Genomic DNA, 15337 nt, shown 5'->3' with positions numbered 1-15337 from the left:
AAAAACCCAAACAAATCAGTGGAAAAACGGGCAGAAGACCTAAATAGACATTTCTCCAAAGAAGACATATGGAGCCAATAGGCGTATGAAAAAATGCTCAATATCACTAATTATTAGAGAAATGCAAATCAAAACTACAGTTCTGACTCACCTCACACCAGTCAGAATGGACATCATTAACAAGTCAACAAATAACAAATGCTGGAGAAGGTGTGGAGAAAAAGGTACCCTCCTCCGCTGTTAGTGGGCATGTAAATTGGTACAACCACTATGGAAAACAGTATGGAGGTACCTCACGAAACTAAATATAGAGCTACCATATGATTCAGCAATTCCATTTCTGGGCATATAAAAACATTCCTTAAAAAAGACACATGCACCCGCATGTTCATTGCAGCACTATTCACAATAGCCAAGACATGGAAACAACCTAAATGTCTGTTGACAGATGAGTGGATTAAGAAGATGTGGTGCATATATACAATGGAATATTACTCAGCCATAAAAAAGAAGATCAATGCCATTTGCAGGATCTAGAGATTCTCATACCAAGTGAAGTAAGCCAGAAAGAAAAAGACAAATACCGTATGATATCACTTATTTGTGGAATCTAAAATATGAAACAGATGATCCTGTCTAAAAATAACAAACAGGTAAACAGAAAACAGAAACAGATCATGGCCAAGAAGAGCAGGCTTGGGGTTTCAGGGGTGAGGAGGGGAGGGAGTGGGATGGATGGGTTTGGGGGATGCAAACTGTTACATTTCTTCCATGTTTATTATTAAGTTTCTTAAAAATTAAGTATAATTTACAGTGTTAAGTGTTTCAGGTGTAGCAAAGTGATTCACTTATATATTCTTTTTCAGAATGTATATGTAAGTTATTATAAGATATTGAGTATAGTTCCCTCTGGTATGTAGTAGGTCCTAGTTGTTTGCCTATTTTATGCATAGTAGTTTGTATGCGTTAATCCAGTACTCCTAATTTATCTCTCTTCTGCCCTTCTATCCCTTTGGTAACCATAATTTGTTTTCTAATTCTGTGAATCTGTTTCTGTCTTGTAAATAAGTTTATTTGTGTCATATTTTAAATTCCACATGTAAATGTTATCCCGTGATATTTGTCTTTCTCTGTTTGGCATACTTCACTTAACATGATAATCTCTAAATCTATTCACATTGCTGCAAATGGCATTACTTCATTCTTTTATATGGTTTTTACATTGTAGCTTTTTTTTTTTTTTTTTTTTTTTTTTGGCCATGCTCATGGCATATGGAAGTTCCTAGGCCAGAAACTGAACCTTCCCCGCAGCAGCGACCCAAGCCACTGCACTGACAACGCTGGATCCTTAACCTGCTGTGCCATAAGATAATTCCCATGTTGTGGCTTTAACCCTTTCTGTATCTGTAGTTCCTTTTCTGACAGAAGCCCACCTTTCATTATCAAAATACAATTTACTTATTGTCATAGACTTACTATAAAAATTAAGAAGAAACCAATATAGAAATTAATAAGAAAACAAATCTACTAACTAGTGTGTTGGATATTTAGTTAAATTTCTTTTTATCTTTAGTCTGAGAGAATATATAGTAAGTAATAGTGTGTTTGAAGGTTACTTGGATTTGTTAATTTTCCATGAATATTAACTGCAATATTTCTCTGAAATACAGTTAAGTTCATTTGTTTCTGGTTGTGTTCCAGCAACCACCTGCATCTTTATTACATACAAACTTTTAAAAAAATATATGAAATATTAACCTGATTCTAAAGATCAGAGCTATACAAAAAGTCATACTCAATAAATACCACCCCTTCTGCCCTTCTACTACTTCCCATACCCTTTATCTTTTCCCACTACCTTGTTTCTTACCCCCTATAGGTAACCAATTTTATTAGTCAGATTTTCATGATACACCTATATATTCTCTTATTTCTCCTTTCTTTTGCAAAGGGTGCCTTTCTCGGTGGTTCTCTTCTGCATTTTGCTTTTTTAAATTTAATAATTTATCATGAAAACAAATCCATAGAGGTACATAGAAATCTTTCTCATTTTTTATAGGTGCATAAGATTACTTAATCAGTTTGTTTCTTAAAGACAGTTTATATTATTTTGAAATTACAAGTAGTGCTGCAGTGATTAACTTGTGCATGTGTATTTTTATATTGTTGGAAGTGTATCTTCAGTGTAGATTCCTAGACTTGGGATTGCTGGGTCAAAGCTGTAGATGGATGGAAGGACAGACAGATTCATATTGCTAAATCATCTTCCTTCCCCAAAGGATTGTACCAGTTTTCATTTTCACCAGCAATATATGAATGTGCCCGTTTTCCTAGTGTCTTTCTCAGAGCCTATATCTGACAGAATAAGTTATGCTTTTAAATGTTTGCTAATCCATTAGGTGAGAAATGTGTTGAATTTTGTCAGATGCTTTTTCTGCATCTTTTGAAATTATTATATGGTTATTCTTTATTCTGCCCACTTGATGAATTGCATTGACTGATTTTTTCCAGTATGAAAACCACCCTGTGTTCTTGGACTAAACTCCATTTGGTCTCGATGAGCTATTCTTTTTACATGTTGTTGGGATTGATTTGTTATTATTTTGTCATGGGTGCTTGTTCCCCTCCTTTCCTTCTGTTCCCCGAATGTCCTTGTTTGGGTTTGGGTATTATGGTTATTCTGGCCTCATGAGACAAATTGGGAAGTGTTTTCTGAGAGTTTGTAAAAGACTGATGTTATATCTTCCTTATGTTTGGTAGACTTTTCAAGTAAAAATATTTGCGTCCTCTCTGACCTATATGCTCTTTTTTGGTATATTTATTTGGTCTTATTCTTAAACCCCATAAATTAGATACTATAAATTAATGTATGTACAAACAATATTTTAAAATTACTTACTCGGTTACTAGTTTCATTGTGTTTCTGATTTTGTGTCTCAGACCTTCTAGTTTGTATTATTGAACTTTTCAAGTACATGGTATCAGTAATTTTAAAGAAATGGCTTATTGGTGATAATCTTTGTTTTCATTCACATGAAAAAATATTTTGCTCATGTTACTTCAGGATAGTTTTTTGGGATCTGAATTTTAGATTGGGGTTATTTTAACTTTTTAAGAATAACCAAAATTTACTCTGTTCTAGCTTCTCTCTTTGCTTTTGAGAAGTTTTTTGCCTTTTTTAAGTGTTTCTGTTGGATGAGGTATCTTTTCTCTTTGATTTTAAAATCTACCTGTTTTGGACAAAAACAGTTTTTCTTTAGGGTAGCTAGCTCATTGTGGATTTCTTTTTAATTATCCTTCTTGACAGAAATAATTTCTATGTCTCTGTCAATGTATGTTTTCAGTTTTGGAAAATTGTCAGCATCAACTCTTCAGATACATTCATTTTGGTTAATTCTTTCAGATTTATCTTTCAATTTACAAATTCTCTTTTTATTCTCCAATTCTAGTACTTGTTCTTTTGTAGGTATTTGTCCCCAAATTAGATTATCCTCTCCTTCTTCCTCTCTCTCTATTTTTTGCAGTTGAATCTGCTTGTCCTTCAATTTAATTCAAGAATTTCCTTCTTTCTCTTTCTACTCTGTTATATCTTGTTTACTGTCACCTCTCTGAGTGCAGTTTACTGTTTGGCTGTTTATCTCTTTGGAATTTGACTCTTTTTCTTGTGATCCAAGCACTTCTTTAAAATATAATTCTTATTGTCTACTCTTAGAAGGAGTTTACTTTAGATAAATGTTTTATCTGTGTTACTACTATTAAGTTACTTTTTAATTAATTCAATGAATATTTAGGTAGTAACTGAAATATTATTTGTTAATTAAGAAGCAACTTAATATTTCTTAATGCATCTTAATACATTTTCAGTTGTGGTATGATTATTGTTAACTTGTGTCATCTCAGGGTCTCATTATATTTCTTATTTCTTCATCTGTTAATGTGCCTCAAGCGTAATAGGTGATAACCAAGCAAAGTAGGTAATAACCATTTGTGGAAGAATTGGCATACCTTTTAGTTAGCATGGAGTTGGTATTATATATTTAGGATCATAGACTTTTGTTCTTTATATGATTTTTATGCCAATGTATTTCAGATTTGTTGTTGCTATCAATATATATATATATGTATGATTTATTCTATTCTAATGTATATGTCAAACTTAGTACATATTAATGGCCCCTTAACCTAATAATATTAAGTACCTATTCTGTACAGTCAAGTGCTGTTCCTCTTATTCAAAAGGTATAGGGCTGCAATATAAGGAGATGAAAAAGTAATTAGTTTTCTCTTGGTAATTGTTTTCTAACAATTACTAAAAATTAAAATTCTCAAAATCCTAAGTTTTAGAATGTCATAATGGATTCTATCTTCATTTAATTTCGAGAATTGAAAGAAGCTTCTTATATTATTCTTATAAAATTGGGCTGTTTTTCCTTTAAAATAAGAATTGGAAAATATGTCTAATCACTATTGAGTTTTTAACAATTTGTAATTATTTTAGTGTGAACTTTTCAAATTACCAAAAATATGCAAGCATTTGGATATTCTGTGATGAAAGACAGTATGAATTATTCTAAGTTACAAGTGTCTTTTCTTGTTATCACCTTAGACAAAGAAACAGCCCTGGTATAACAGCACATTAGCATCAAGACGAAAACGACTCACTGCTCATTTTGAAGACTTAGAGCAATGTTACTTTTCTACAAGGATGTCTCGTATCTCAGGTACACATTCAGGACTTCTTAAGATATCTCAATTCCTATTTCCATATCCATATCTAGCCTCTTATGCTGGATTTATGGAAAGTTCTATTCGTAAAGTAAAAGTGTGCATTTTTGACATTGTGGAAGTTTTTAGACATCTTGGAGAACATTGCTTTTCCATAACTCTTTATTCTTTATTTGGGAATTTTTAATCTTTATATGGCAAGCTGAGTAAACTTAAAAAACAAATCAGCCATGAAGAGGTAGCTAGCAAAAATAAGTTCAATTCAGTTGCCTCCTATTATTCAACATATGTTAAATTCTAAGTATTGTCCTCTGTGCCAAGAATAAAAAAAGAGGAAAGAACTGGTATTGTCAAGGAGTATTGTAAATTTAGTGGGGGAAAGCAACAGGTAAATAAATCTATGTGATATTACATGTTATATAAGTGTGCAGAGGGCCCTAAGGGAATAGAGAAGAATATCTGCTATTATAACAGGGAGTGAAAAAACCAGGCCAAGCTGTAGACAGTGAAATGTAAGAGAGTGATTATGATTACTGTAGGGATTTCAGAGAAGTTGTATTTAGTCAGGGCTAGTATAACCTTAAAAAAGATAATTGGAAGCATACTCAAAGTAGAGGAAATAACTTACAAAAAGATTTGTACGTGATAGCGTATAATATTTTTGTTGCTACAGAAAAGTAGTATATTTCTGTGCCCTTTTGTTCTCTAATCTTTAGCCTTTCTTGGTGTCTTTGCTCACAAAGGAGGTAGGGCCATTTATACCCATCCTCCAGGGTTTTTTTTTTTTTTTTTTTTTTTTTTTGATGGACTGTAGATGATGCATATAAAATACAATGCTTAGTATAATTTAGATTCTCAATTAATTGATGTCATTCATAGTAGACCTGCTTAAAATGAGGATGACCAAAGGAAAAAGATGTCTGATATTTTTTATTAATTGTTAAAAATTTGGCCTTGGTTTTCTCTTTAATAGGCATGTTTGTATCATGATCTTCACATTGCTTGTCACTTTTGGACAAATTTGCCTCAGGATTGGAGGTGGAGGAAAAAACATATAGATTTGCATAGTATTTTTCCTGTGAAGACTAGGAAGAAGCCAAGCTGTCTCTAAGTGTGTTTGAAATTAATAGTCAGTGGCTTTCCTACAAATAGAAAGCTTCTTTGTATTGTCTGAGAATTAAACCCCTTCTTAAACTTCTCTAATGGTCTGTAGTCTATGGTAGGAAGCTGTTAAATTGAAAGTGGTCTGAGACCTACATTCTGACCGGCAGAAAGTCCACAGTAGCCCTTTCAGATGTTGTTTGTCAGTATGATGTTGAGATACAACCACAGGCGAATGGCAGACATTTTTTTAAAAAAGAGAACGAGGTGGGAGAGAGGTTGGAGTAGGCTATTGATTAATAATTTTTAAATAATGAGCATAATTAATGCTCTGGGAGAGTAAAGATTAAGTGTGAACCAATTTAATTTATTTTGGGGATATAGCTTTATAGGAAGGTAAAGTTAAAACCAGGAGGAAGATTAGATTTTTATTTTTGTAGACAAGGCTGTATTGTACTTAAAACATGTTATCTTTAGTTTTTAGTCATCTCAAACTTAATCAGATATGCACATTGACTACACTAATCATATTACTGAAGTTCCCCCTAGTGTCCTTGACTATAAGGATAAAATTTAAATTTTTACGTAATGGGGTACCTAAGAGTTTGTCCTTTTGTATGTATGTTTTCAAATGAGAATCCAGTCCCCATCCCCAACTTTAAGTTTTAGCTATTAAAATGAGAGACGGAGACTAATAAATTAATGCCTTGATCTCTTAATTGTAATTGAAAAAGAAGCTAAATTATAAAGCATTAGAAGAGAGAAAAGAGACAGTGAAAACGGTTTTACAAACTAATCTGTAATTAGAATAGGAGAGGTGATAGGCCAGCATGTGATGTATGGGTATTGATCATAAACCAACCAACCAAACAAAATCCTACCTTTTCACAACCAGATAAATAAAAGTTAATCCCTATACTTTCAGATACTGAAATAACTATTTTTAGTGTTTTTATAATTTCTTTTAGAAGTAGATGTTAAATGAGTGGGTATGATGGCAGAAGTTCAACTACCCTAGAAAAGGATTGTGATCTTGTAAAAAATAGACATTCTTAAATGCTTGTGAATTTTGTATACTTAGGAATTGATGTCAAAATGTAAAAGAATAGATTAACTAAAGCCATTTTTAAGTGGATATCTAAAGTAACTCTATTTTCAGTATTTATTAAGTAGATCACAGTAATAGGGTTGTATATCAAAAGAACCAATGAATTATTTTATCCAAACTACTTGGAAGTACAGTTGATATTTCCTCTCCCCCCCCACCCCAGTAACCTGTTTTTATTTATAATTTGAATTTCCAAAGAGTGATTTTTGTGGGCCAAGAGCTTTAGCTTAGTAACATGATATTGCATACTAATTGGGTTTGTTCCTTTTGCTCTTTCTAGAATCAAAACACTACAAAATAGAGTCTTTTTAAACGTAGGTTGTTAGATGACTGTTTGGGTCTTTAAAATGTAAAATATTAGGGGCAGATGCTTCCTGTTGTTACATAATTGGATTTGAAACACTTCAGAGTATTACGTGAATTATTCTCCAAATAATTGTTCTTCTTTTTAATAATTGATAGGTACATTTCTAAATGTCAACAATTCAAGATAACCAAATATCTTCTGATAAAATAAATTCTTTATTATGTATCATGTGGTATATATAATAAATAACTTTTGACTTACAATTCTTGTATCTTAATTTCTTTTTTTTTTTTTTTTTTTTGGTCTTTTTGCTATTTCTTTGGGCCGCTTCTGCGGCATATGGAGGTTCCCAGGCTAGGGGTCTAATCGGAGCTATAGCCACCGGCCTACGCCAGAGCCACTTCAACTCGGGATCCGAGCTGCGTCTGCAACCTACACCACAGCTCACGGCAACACCGGATCGTTAACCCACTGAGCAAGGGCAGGGACCGAACCCGCAACCTCATGGTTCCTAGTCGGATTCGTTAACCACTGTGCCACGACGGGAACTCCTTAATTTCTTTTCACTTACTGTTATTTCCAGAGCAAATTTACGAAGAGAAATCAAAAAAGTTTACCTTAAGTTGTATGTGTGTGTATACATATATATGTAATGAGCTAAGAATAAGCAAGAAAACACAGTGTTAAAGCAGACTTATTTCCAAAGATTCAGTATAGAAAGCTATTGTGTGCTTTACTTTTCTTTTCTTTGGGAAGGAAAATAGAAGTCCAAACTTGAAGTAGTTTTGCAAAACAATGATATTTTTATTCAGGCTTTCACTGTAGACTTGTTTCTACATTGGAGAGTAGATTAGCTCTCAGGTCCTTCATAAGCTGATTTTTTTTAATTTAAATTCTACATCATTTAGTTTAGAACAGTATACTGAAATGAACTTTACCCAGATTATTTGTGAAGTATTTTATTGGATAGAATTATTGTTTTCCATATTCTATTAAGACATTTGAGGGAACCTATTTTAAGTTTGATTTTGAGAATGAATAATTCATACATTGCATTTTTTTACTTTTGTTACATAATTGGATTTGAAACACTTCAGAGTATTACGTGAATAAAGTTTCACTTTCTTTTTACTTAAAAATCAATTTTTAATCTAAAGTAAGTTATTATGAATTGTGTTTTGACAGTAAACAAACATGAGCATGAAGAAGTCTCCCTGTAAACATGTTCCTTCAAACTAACAAATATTTTGTCCTATATATATGTTCCTCTTTCCTCCCTCACTTTCTCCACTGATAAGGGATTTTGTTTTAATGATTTAATGTGTCTTGATCAAAGGTACTTTTTTGTTTTTGCAAGTAATTACTGCTTAAACACCAGAGGATACACAGTATGTTTTTACTGGGGTTGAAAGAGACAGTATCTTTCAAGAACCACTAAGAAATTTTTATTAAAGCTGAAAGATCAACTAATTAATTTGTGTATGATGGTCTTCCCTAAATACACTTTAAGAATTGTTATTTATATTTATAATTTTTAATCCATGGATATTGCTTTCGACCTGTGTTGCAGCTCATTTATTTTATTTTGTTTTCTTCATATAGATGACAGTCGAACTGCAAGCCAGTTGGATGAATTTCAGGAATGCTTGTCCAAGTTTACTCGATATAATTCAGTACGACCTTTGGCTACGTTATCATATGCTAGTGATCTCTATAATGGTTCCAGCATAGTTTCAAGGTAAGTACTGGGCAACACTCTTTACTATTTTCTTTTGCAAGAGTACCTAGAATTTAATTGAATTTGAGAAGCAGTTATAGTGTTCTGGTTTATCTCTAAAAGGGAATGATTATTAGTATCCACATCATAGGGCTGCAGTTTGTTTTGTTTTGACAACAAGGCATGTTCTCCTAAGTACTCTCTCCTTTTCAGTTTTTTAGAAGAGTTTGTAAAGAATTGGTATTATTTCTTTTTCGCTTATATTGTACAATTCTCCAGTGAAGCTGTCTTGGTCCTGAGTTTTCTGTGAAGGAAGATTTTTTAATACAAATTAAATTAAAAAAACAAACAAACATAGGGGTCATCAAGTTATCTGTTTCTTCTTGATTGAGCATTATTTTTAGTTTGTGCCTTTTAAGGAACTTGTCCATTTTATCTAGATTGTTGAATTTATTGTCAGGCAAGTGTTCATAATATTCCTTTATTATCCTTTTTTAGTATCTTTAGATTCTGTAGTAATGTTCCTTTTCTCATCCTCGATTTTAGAAATTTGTTTCCTTTTATTTATTTATTTATTTATTTTTTATTTAATAGACTGGCTTAGAAGTTTTCAGTATCTTCTCGAAGAGCCAGCTTCTGGTTTATTGATATTCCCTATTTTTTCTGATTCATTGCTTTCTACTCTTAACTTTATTATTTCCCATTTTCTGCTTTCTTTAAATTTAATTTACCCTTCTCTTTCTCATTTTTTTAAGGTAGAAACTGAAACTGAAGGGACCGAGTTGAAACCTTTCTTCTTTTCTAATATATATAATTTGTGTTATAAATTTCCCTCTGAGCACTGTATTAATTGAATCTCACAAATTTTGATGCTGTATCTTTTCTTTTTTCCAAAAAATTTTTTTACTCTAGTGAAATACACTTAACATACAATTCACCATCTTACACTGTTCGATGTTATTAAATACATTCATAATACTGTGCAACTGCCAACACCATCCATCTCCTTAATACTTGACATCTTACAAAACTGAAACTCAGTACCCATTAAGCAATAACTCCTTATTCCCTCTTGCCCCCCCAGTCCTGGCAGCCACCATTCTGCTTTCTTTGTCTATGAATTTAACTACTGCGAGCATCTCATATAAGTGAAATGGTGCAATATTTGTCTTTTTGTAACTGGCTTAGTTATTGTTGTCAGTGTTCATTAATGTTATGACATATGTCGGGATTTCTGTCCTTTTTAAGGCTAAATAGCATTCTGTTGTACATATAGACCACATTTTGGTCTTCCGTTTGTCAATGGGTATTTGTGTTGCTGCTGTGTTGTAGCTACTATAAATGATGCTGCTATGAACATGGAAATAAAAATTTCTCTCTTTGACGCCTTACTTATAATTCATTTGGGTATGTAACCAGAAATGGAATTGCTGGATCATATGGTAACTAATTTTTTGAGGAACTGCCATGCCATTTTCTACTGGGACTCTTCCAGTTTGCATTTCTAGCAACAGTGTATGATTCCTCCACATCCTTGCCAGTAATTTTTTTCAGTTTTTTTGATAGTAGCCATTCTTTTGGGTGTGGGGTCGTATTGCTTAGATTTGATTTGAATTTCCCTAATGATTAGTGATGCTGAATGTCTTTTCATGTGTTTACTGGTCATTTGTATATCTTCTGTGGGGAAATGTTTATTCGCAAAGTCCTTTGCCTATATTTGAATTGAGTTTGTTTTTGTTGTTATTGAGTTTGGGGAGTTTTCTTTGTATTCTGAATATTAACCCTTTATCAGATTTGTAAATATTTTCTCTCATTCTCTGGGTTGCATTTTTATTAGGTTAGTATTGGTATGCACACAATTTAAAAAGTTTTATGAAGTCTTATTTGTCTACTTTTTCTTTGATTGCTTGTTTCTGTGGTGTCACATCCAAGAAATCATTGCCAAATCCAAAGTTGTGAAAAGAGTTTTACGGTTTTAGATTTAGGCTTTTGATCCTTTTTGAGTTGATTTTTCTATATTGTTTTAGATACCCAGTTTTCTCAGAACCATTTGTTGAAAAAAACTGTCCTTTCCCAGTTGAATGGTCTTGACACTCTTGTCCAAAATCATTTGACCAAGTATGCAAATATTTATTTCTGTGTTCCCTCTTCTATTCCATTGGTGTGTATGGCTGTTTTCTTCTTTGTTTCATGACTGCTATAACTTTGTAATAAGTTTTGAAATCAAGAAGTAAGAACCCTTCAGTCCTTTGGAATTCCATGTGAATTTTAGGATGGGTTCTCTATTTCTATAAAAAAACAGTTATTGAGATTTTTATAGGAATTGCATTAAATCTGTAGATTACTTTTATAGGGTGGTATTAACAATATTCAGTCTTCCACCATGAACATGGAATGCATTTTCATTTATTTATGTCTGCTCTAGTTTCTGTCAGCAGTGTTCAGTACTTCTCATTGTATAAGTCACCTCCTTGGTTAATTCCTAATTACTTTTTTGATGCTGCTATAAATGAAATTATCTTTGTAGTTTTCTTTTTAGATTGTTCATTGTTACTGTATTAAAGAATATCTTGTCATTTTTACTCAGTTCAGGAAACTTTTAAAATTCAAATTTGATTTTATTTTGACTCATGGATTATTGAGACTTCTCTTATTAGTTTTAAATATTGGAATTTTCTAGTTATATTTCTGTTATTTATATTATTTTTATGTTCATTATCTTGACTTTTTTTTTTTTTTTTTGTCTTTTTAGGGCCACACCTATGGCATATAGAGGCTCCCTGGCTAGGGTGTGAATCGGAGCTACAGCCGCCAGCCTATACCACAACCACATCAATGCCAGATCCAAGCTGTGTCTGCAACCTACACCATAGCTCATGGCAATGCCGGATCCTTAATCCAGTGAGCAATATCGGGAATTGAACCTGCATCCTCATGGATACTGGTTGGGTTTGTTAACCACTGAGCCACAACAAGAATGCCTAAAGTTTTTTTTTTAATAAAAATTTCTAATATACATAAAGACGGAGAGAATGGAATGCATTATGCAGCCATTTCCCAGACTCAGCAATGAACCAAATTTTGCAAGTATGAGGATCACTTCGTTGATACTCTATTTTTACTTTCTTTGCTTAAGTATTTTGAAACAAACCCAGGTATTAAGTCATATCAGCCCTCCATTCTTAAGAATCTCTAAGTCTTAAAATAGAGACATTATAAAACCACAGGGCTATACCACGTCTAACACAATTAGCAGTAGTCTCTTGGAATCATCAGATTGCTAGTCTATGTTCAGATTTTCTAAATTGAATGAAGAAGGCTTTAAGAAGGTATTTTTGATGCAGATTATGAATTTGACAAGTTTTAACTTGTTTAAAGTTACTGAAACTACATGTTCTTTTCCACTTGCATGACAAGATTTTTATGTATATGAACATTGATCTTGAAATTTAGGTCATTAGTTAAAGAGACTGTTACATTAAATCTTTGATTGTATTCAAGTCTGTTTAATTTGGTAATGAATAAGATAAAAATCATACATTTATTTATTTTTCTATATGTTGGCAATGTGAATTTTCCTAGTCATGCACTGAAGTGATTAAAAAGTTTGGGGAGTTCCCGTTGTGGCTCAGTTGTAACCAACCCAACTAATCCATGAGGATTCAGGTTTGATCCCTGGCCTCACTGGCTTAAAGATCCAGCATTGCAGCCCATGTAAGCCACTGGCTGTGGCTCCTATTGACCCCTAGCTTGGGAACTTCCAGATGCTGCTCATGTGGCCCTTAAAAAAATTTTTTTTTTAAATGCAGTGGATTGTGGAACTCATTTAACTAATTAATTAAATGAGTAATTAATCTACTTAACAAAAATTCGTTGACCACTTAGTGTGGGCTAGGCTAGGAGTATAACCATGAGCAGACCAGATTTGATGCTCGGATTTAGGAGAGCTCTCAATTTTATTTCAGTGTCTTTATAGAAGAAGTAATATTGACCTCCTATGTATGGATTTACCTATAATTACATAGCTCTACCCACCTCCAATGTCATGTAGATTGGAACTCTGTTATAATATTGATTAATATCCCTGACCATCATGAATTCATCCTGTATTTCATTTTCTTCTCCATTAAATAATGAGCAAAAAAACCAAAAACAAAATAAAAATTTCCTTCTTAACATCATATTACAAAGTAGGGCTTGTAGTTAGAAAATGTAGAATTGGTTATACATTTCTATGTATTCATAAAAGAGTAAGAGCTATTTTTTCCATCATTCTTGAAAGCCATTTCAGCCTGATATAATATAATTCTGTTTTTTAAAAACAAGTAAAACCTTCATCATGCAAAGACATATTAGAGTGCTTTGTATTCTGAGGCAGACGTGCACTGTCATAGGAATACTTCAGATTTCAGTTTGGAAATATCACTTGTTGAAAGTGATATTAGTTTTATCAACATATTTCAAGCAAATTAAGAAGTTTAGGTGTTCCCATTGGGGTGCAGAGGGGTCTGAGCCTGACTAGTGTCCATAAGGATGCAGGTTTGGTCCCTGGCCTCACTCAGTGGTTTAAGGAGCTCAGTGGGTTAAATGGGTAAGTGCCTCAAGCTGTGGTATAGGTCACAGATGCAGCACAGATCCCCTGGATCCCATGTTACTGTGGCTGTGGTGTAGGCCAGCAGCTGCAGCTCCAAGTAGACCCCTAGCCTGGAAACTTCCATATGCCACAGGTGCTGCCCTAAAAAAAAAAAAAAAAAATTTAAAGGTACCTTTATTTGTTTCATCTTAGATGTTAAAACTTATTCTTTTCTCTTACTTACAGTGAATTAACATTTCTGAAGGAAAATTTTCCAATTTTCAAAGTTTATCAGGCAGAATTGATAAAGACTGTTGTTCGTATCAAAGGAACATATTATCCTCAGTATCAAAGGCACTTTGGAACTTTCACAACCCTGGTCATTTTTTGCTTTTTTTAGTTTCTCACATTCAAACACATCACTGATAATAAATTCATTTTAAAGGCTTTTAAATCCTCTCAAATTAGGACTTTTTTTAAAAAATTAGTATAATTTTTTAAATTGCGGTGGTGTTGATTCATAATGTTGTTAATTTCTGCTGTGCAGCAAAGTGATTCAGTTATATAGATATGAATACATTCCTTTTTTAAAAAAAATTCTCTTCCATTATGGTTTATTACAGGACACTTAATATAGTTCCCTGTGCTGTACAGCAGGACCTTGTTCACTCCCTCCTTGTCCACTAGCTTACTTCTGCTGACCCCAACTTCCTACTCCATCTTTCTCCCAACACTTCCCCCTTGGCCACCACAAGTCTGTTCTCCTTGTCCTTGAGTCTGTTTTTATTTTGTAGGTAGGTTCATTTCTGTCATATTTTAGATTCCACATATGAGTGATATCATATGGTATTTGTCATCCTCTCTCTGTCACTTAGGATGATAATGCCTGAGTCCATCCATGCTATTGCAAATGGCATTACTTCGTTCTTTTTATGGCTGAGTAGTATTCCATTATACATATGTGCCACATCTTCTGCATCTGTTAATCTGCCAGTGGACGTTTAGGTTATTTATATGTCTTGGCTATTGTAAATAGTGCTTCTGTGAACATAGGGGTTCTTTTTGAATTATAGTTTTGTCTGAATATATGCCTAGGAGTGGGATTGCTAGATCATATGATAACTCTATCCTTAGTTTTCTGAGGAATCTCTATACTGTTTCCTGTAGTAGTTGTACCAGCTTACATTTCCACCAACAGTGTGGGAGGGTTCCCTTTTCTTCACATCCTCGCCAGCACTTGTTATTTATAGATTTTTAAAATGATACACATTCTGACTGGTGTGAGGTGGTACCTCATTGTAGTTTTGATTTGCATTTCTCTAATAATTAGCAATGTAGAGCATTTTTTTCATGTGCTTATTGGCCATTAGTATTTTTTCTTTGGAGAAATATCTATTTAGGTTTTCTGCCCATTTTTCGATTGGGTTGTTTGTTTTGTTTTGTTTTGTTTTTTTGAGTTGTCTGAGCTGTTGTATGTTTTGGAAATTGAGCCATTGTTGGTCACATCCTTTGCAAATATTTTCACACATTCCATAGGTTGTCTTTTTGTTTTGTTCATGGTTTCCTTTGCTATACAAAAGCTTGTAAGTTTGGAGTTCCCATTGTGGTGCAACAGAAACAAATCTGACTAAGAACCATGAGGTTGCAGGTTCGATCCCCGACCTTACTCAGTGGGTTAAGGATCCAGCGTTGCCATGAGCTATGGTGTAGGTCACAGACATGGCTTGGATCTGTCATTGCTATGGCTGTGGTGTAGGCTGGCAGCTGCAGCTCGGATTAGACCCCTAGCCTGGGAGCCTCCATATG

The 15337-nt window shown here is 33.4% G+C and overlaps 1 protein-coding gene across 14 annotated transcripts in view; it reads left to right on the top strand.

Moving 5' to 3' along the window:
- The window catches only part of COP1 (COP1 E3 ubiquitin ligase), a 200745-nt gene that overhangs the window by 90701 nt on the left and 94707 nt on the right, over nucleotides 1-15337 (top strand). For 13 of the 14 annotated variants that reach the window (XM_084977699.1, XM_084977697.1, XM_084977700.1 and 10 more), the window contains 2 exons: nucleotides 4607-4721; nucleotides 8844-8979. In XM_084977699.1, coding sequence (XP_084833825.1) covers nucleotides 4607-4721; nucleotides 8844-8979 — 251 coding nt within the window. The remainder of the gene's footprint in view (nucleotides 1-4606; nucleotides 4722-8843; nucleotides 8980-15337) is intronic. The other variant, XR_014816273.1, reaches the window with a different exon arrangement.

Source organism: Sus scrofa, chromosome 9 (genome assembly GCF_054392235.1).
Source record: "Sus scrofa isolate SSC_HxYL_T2T_F1_AM1 chromosome 9, Sscrofa_HxYL_maternal_Yorkshire_Landrace_v2.0, whole genome shotgun sequence".
NCBI classification, from domain to species: Eukaryota; Metazoa; Chordata; class Mammalia; order Artiodactyla; family Suidae; genus Sus; species Sus scrofa.
Note: the sequence above shows the minus strand (reverse complement) of the source record. Positions and strands in the feature narration are given on the sequence as shown.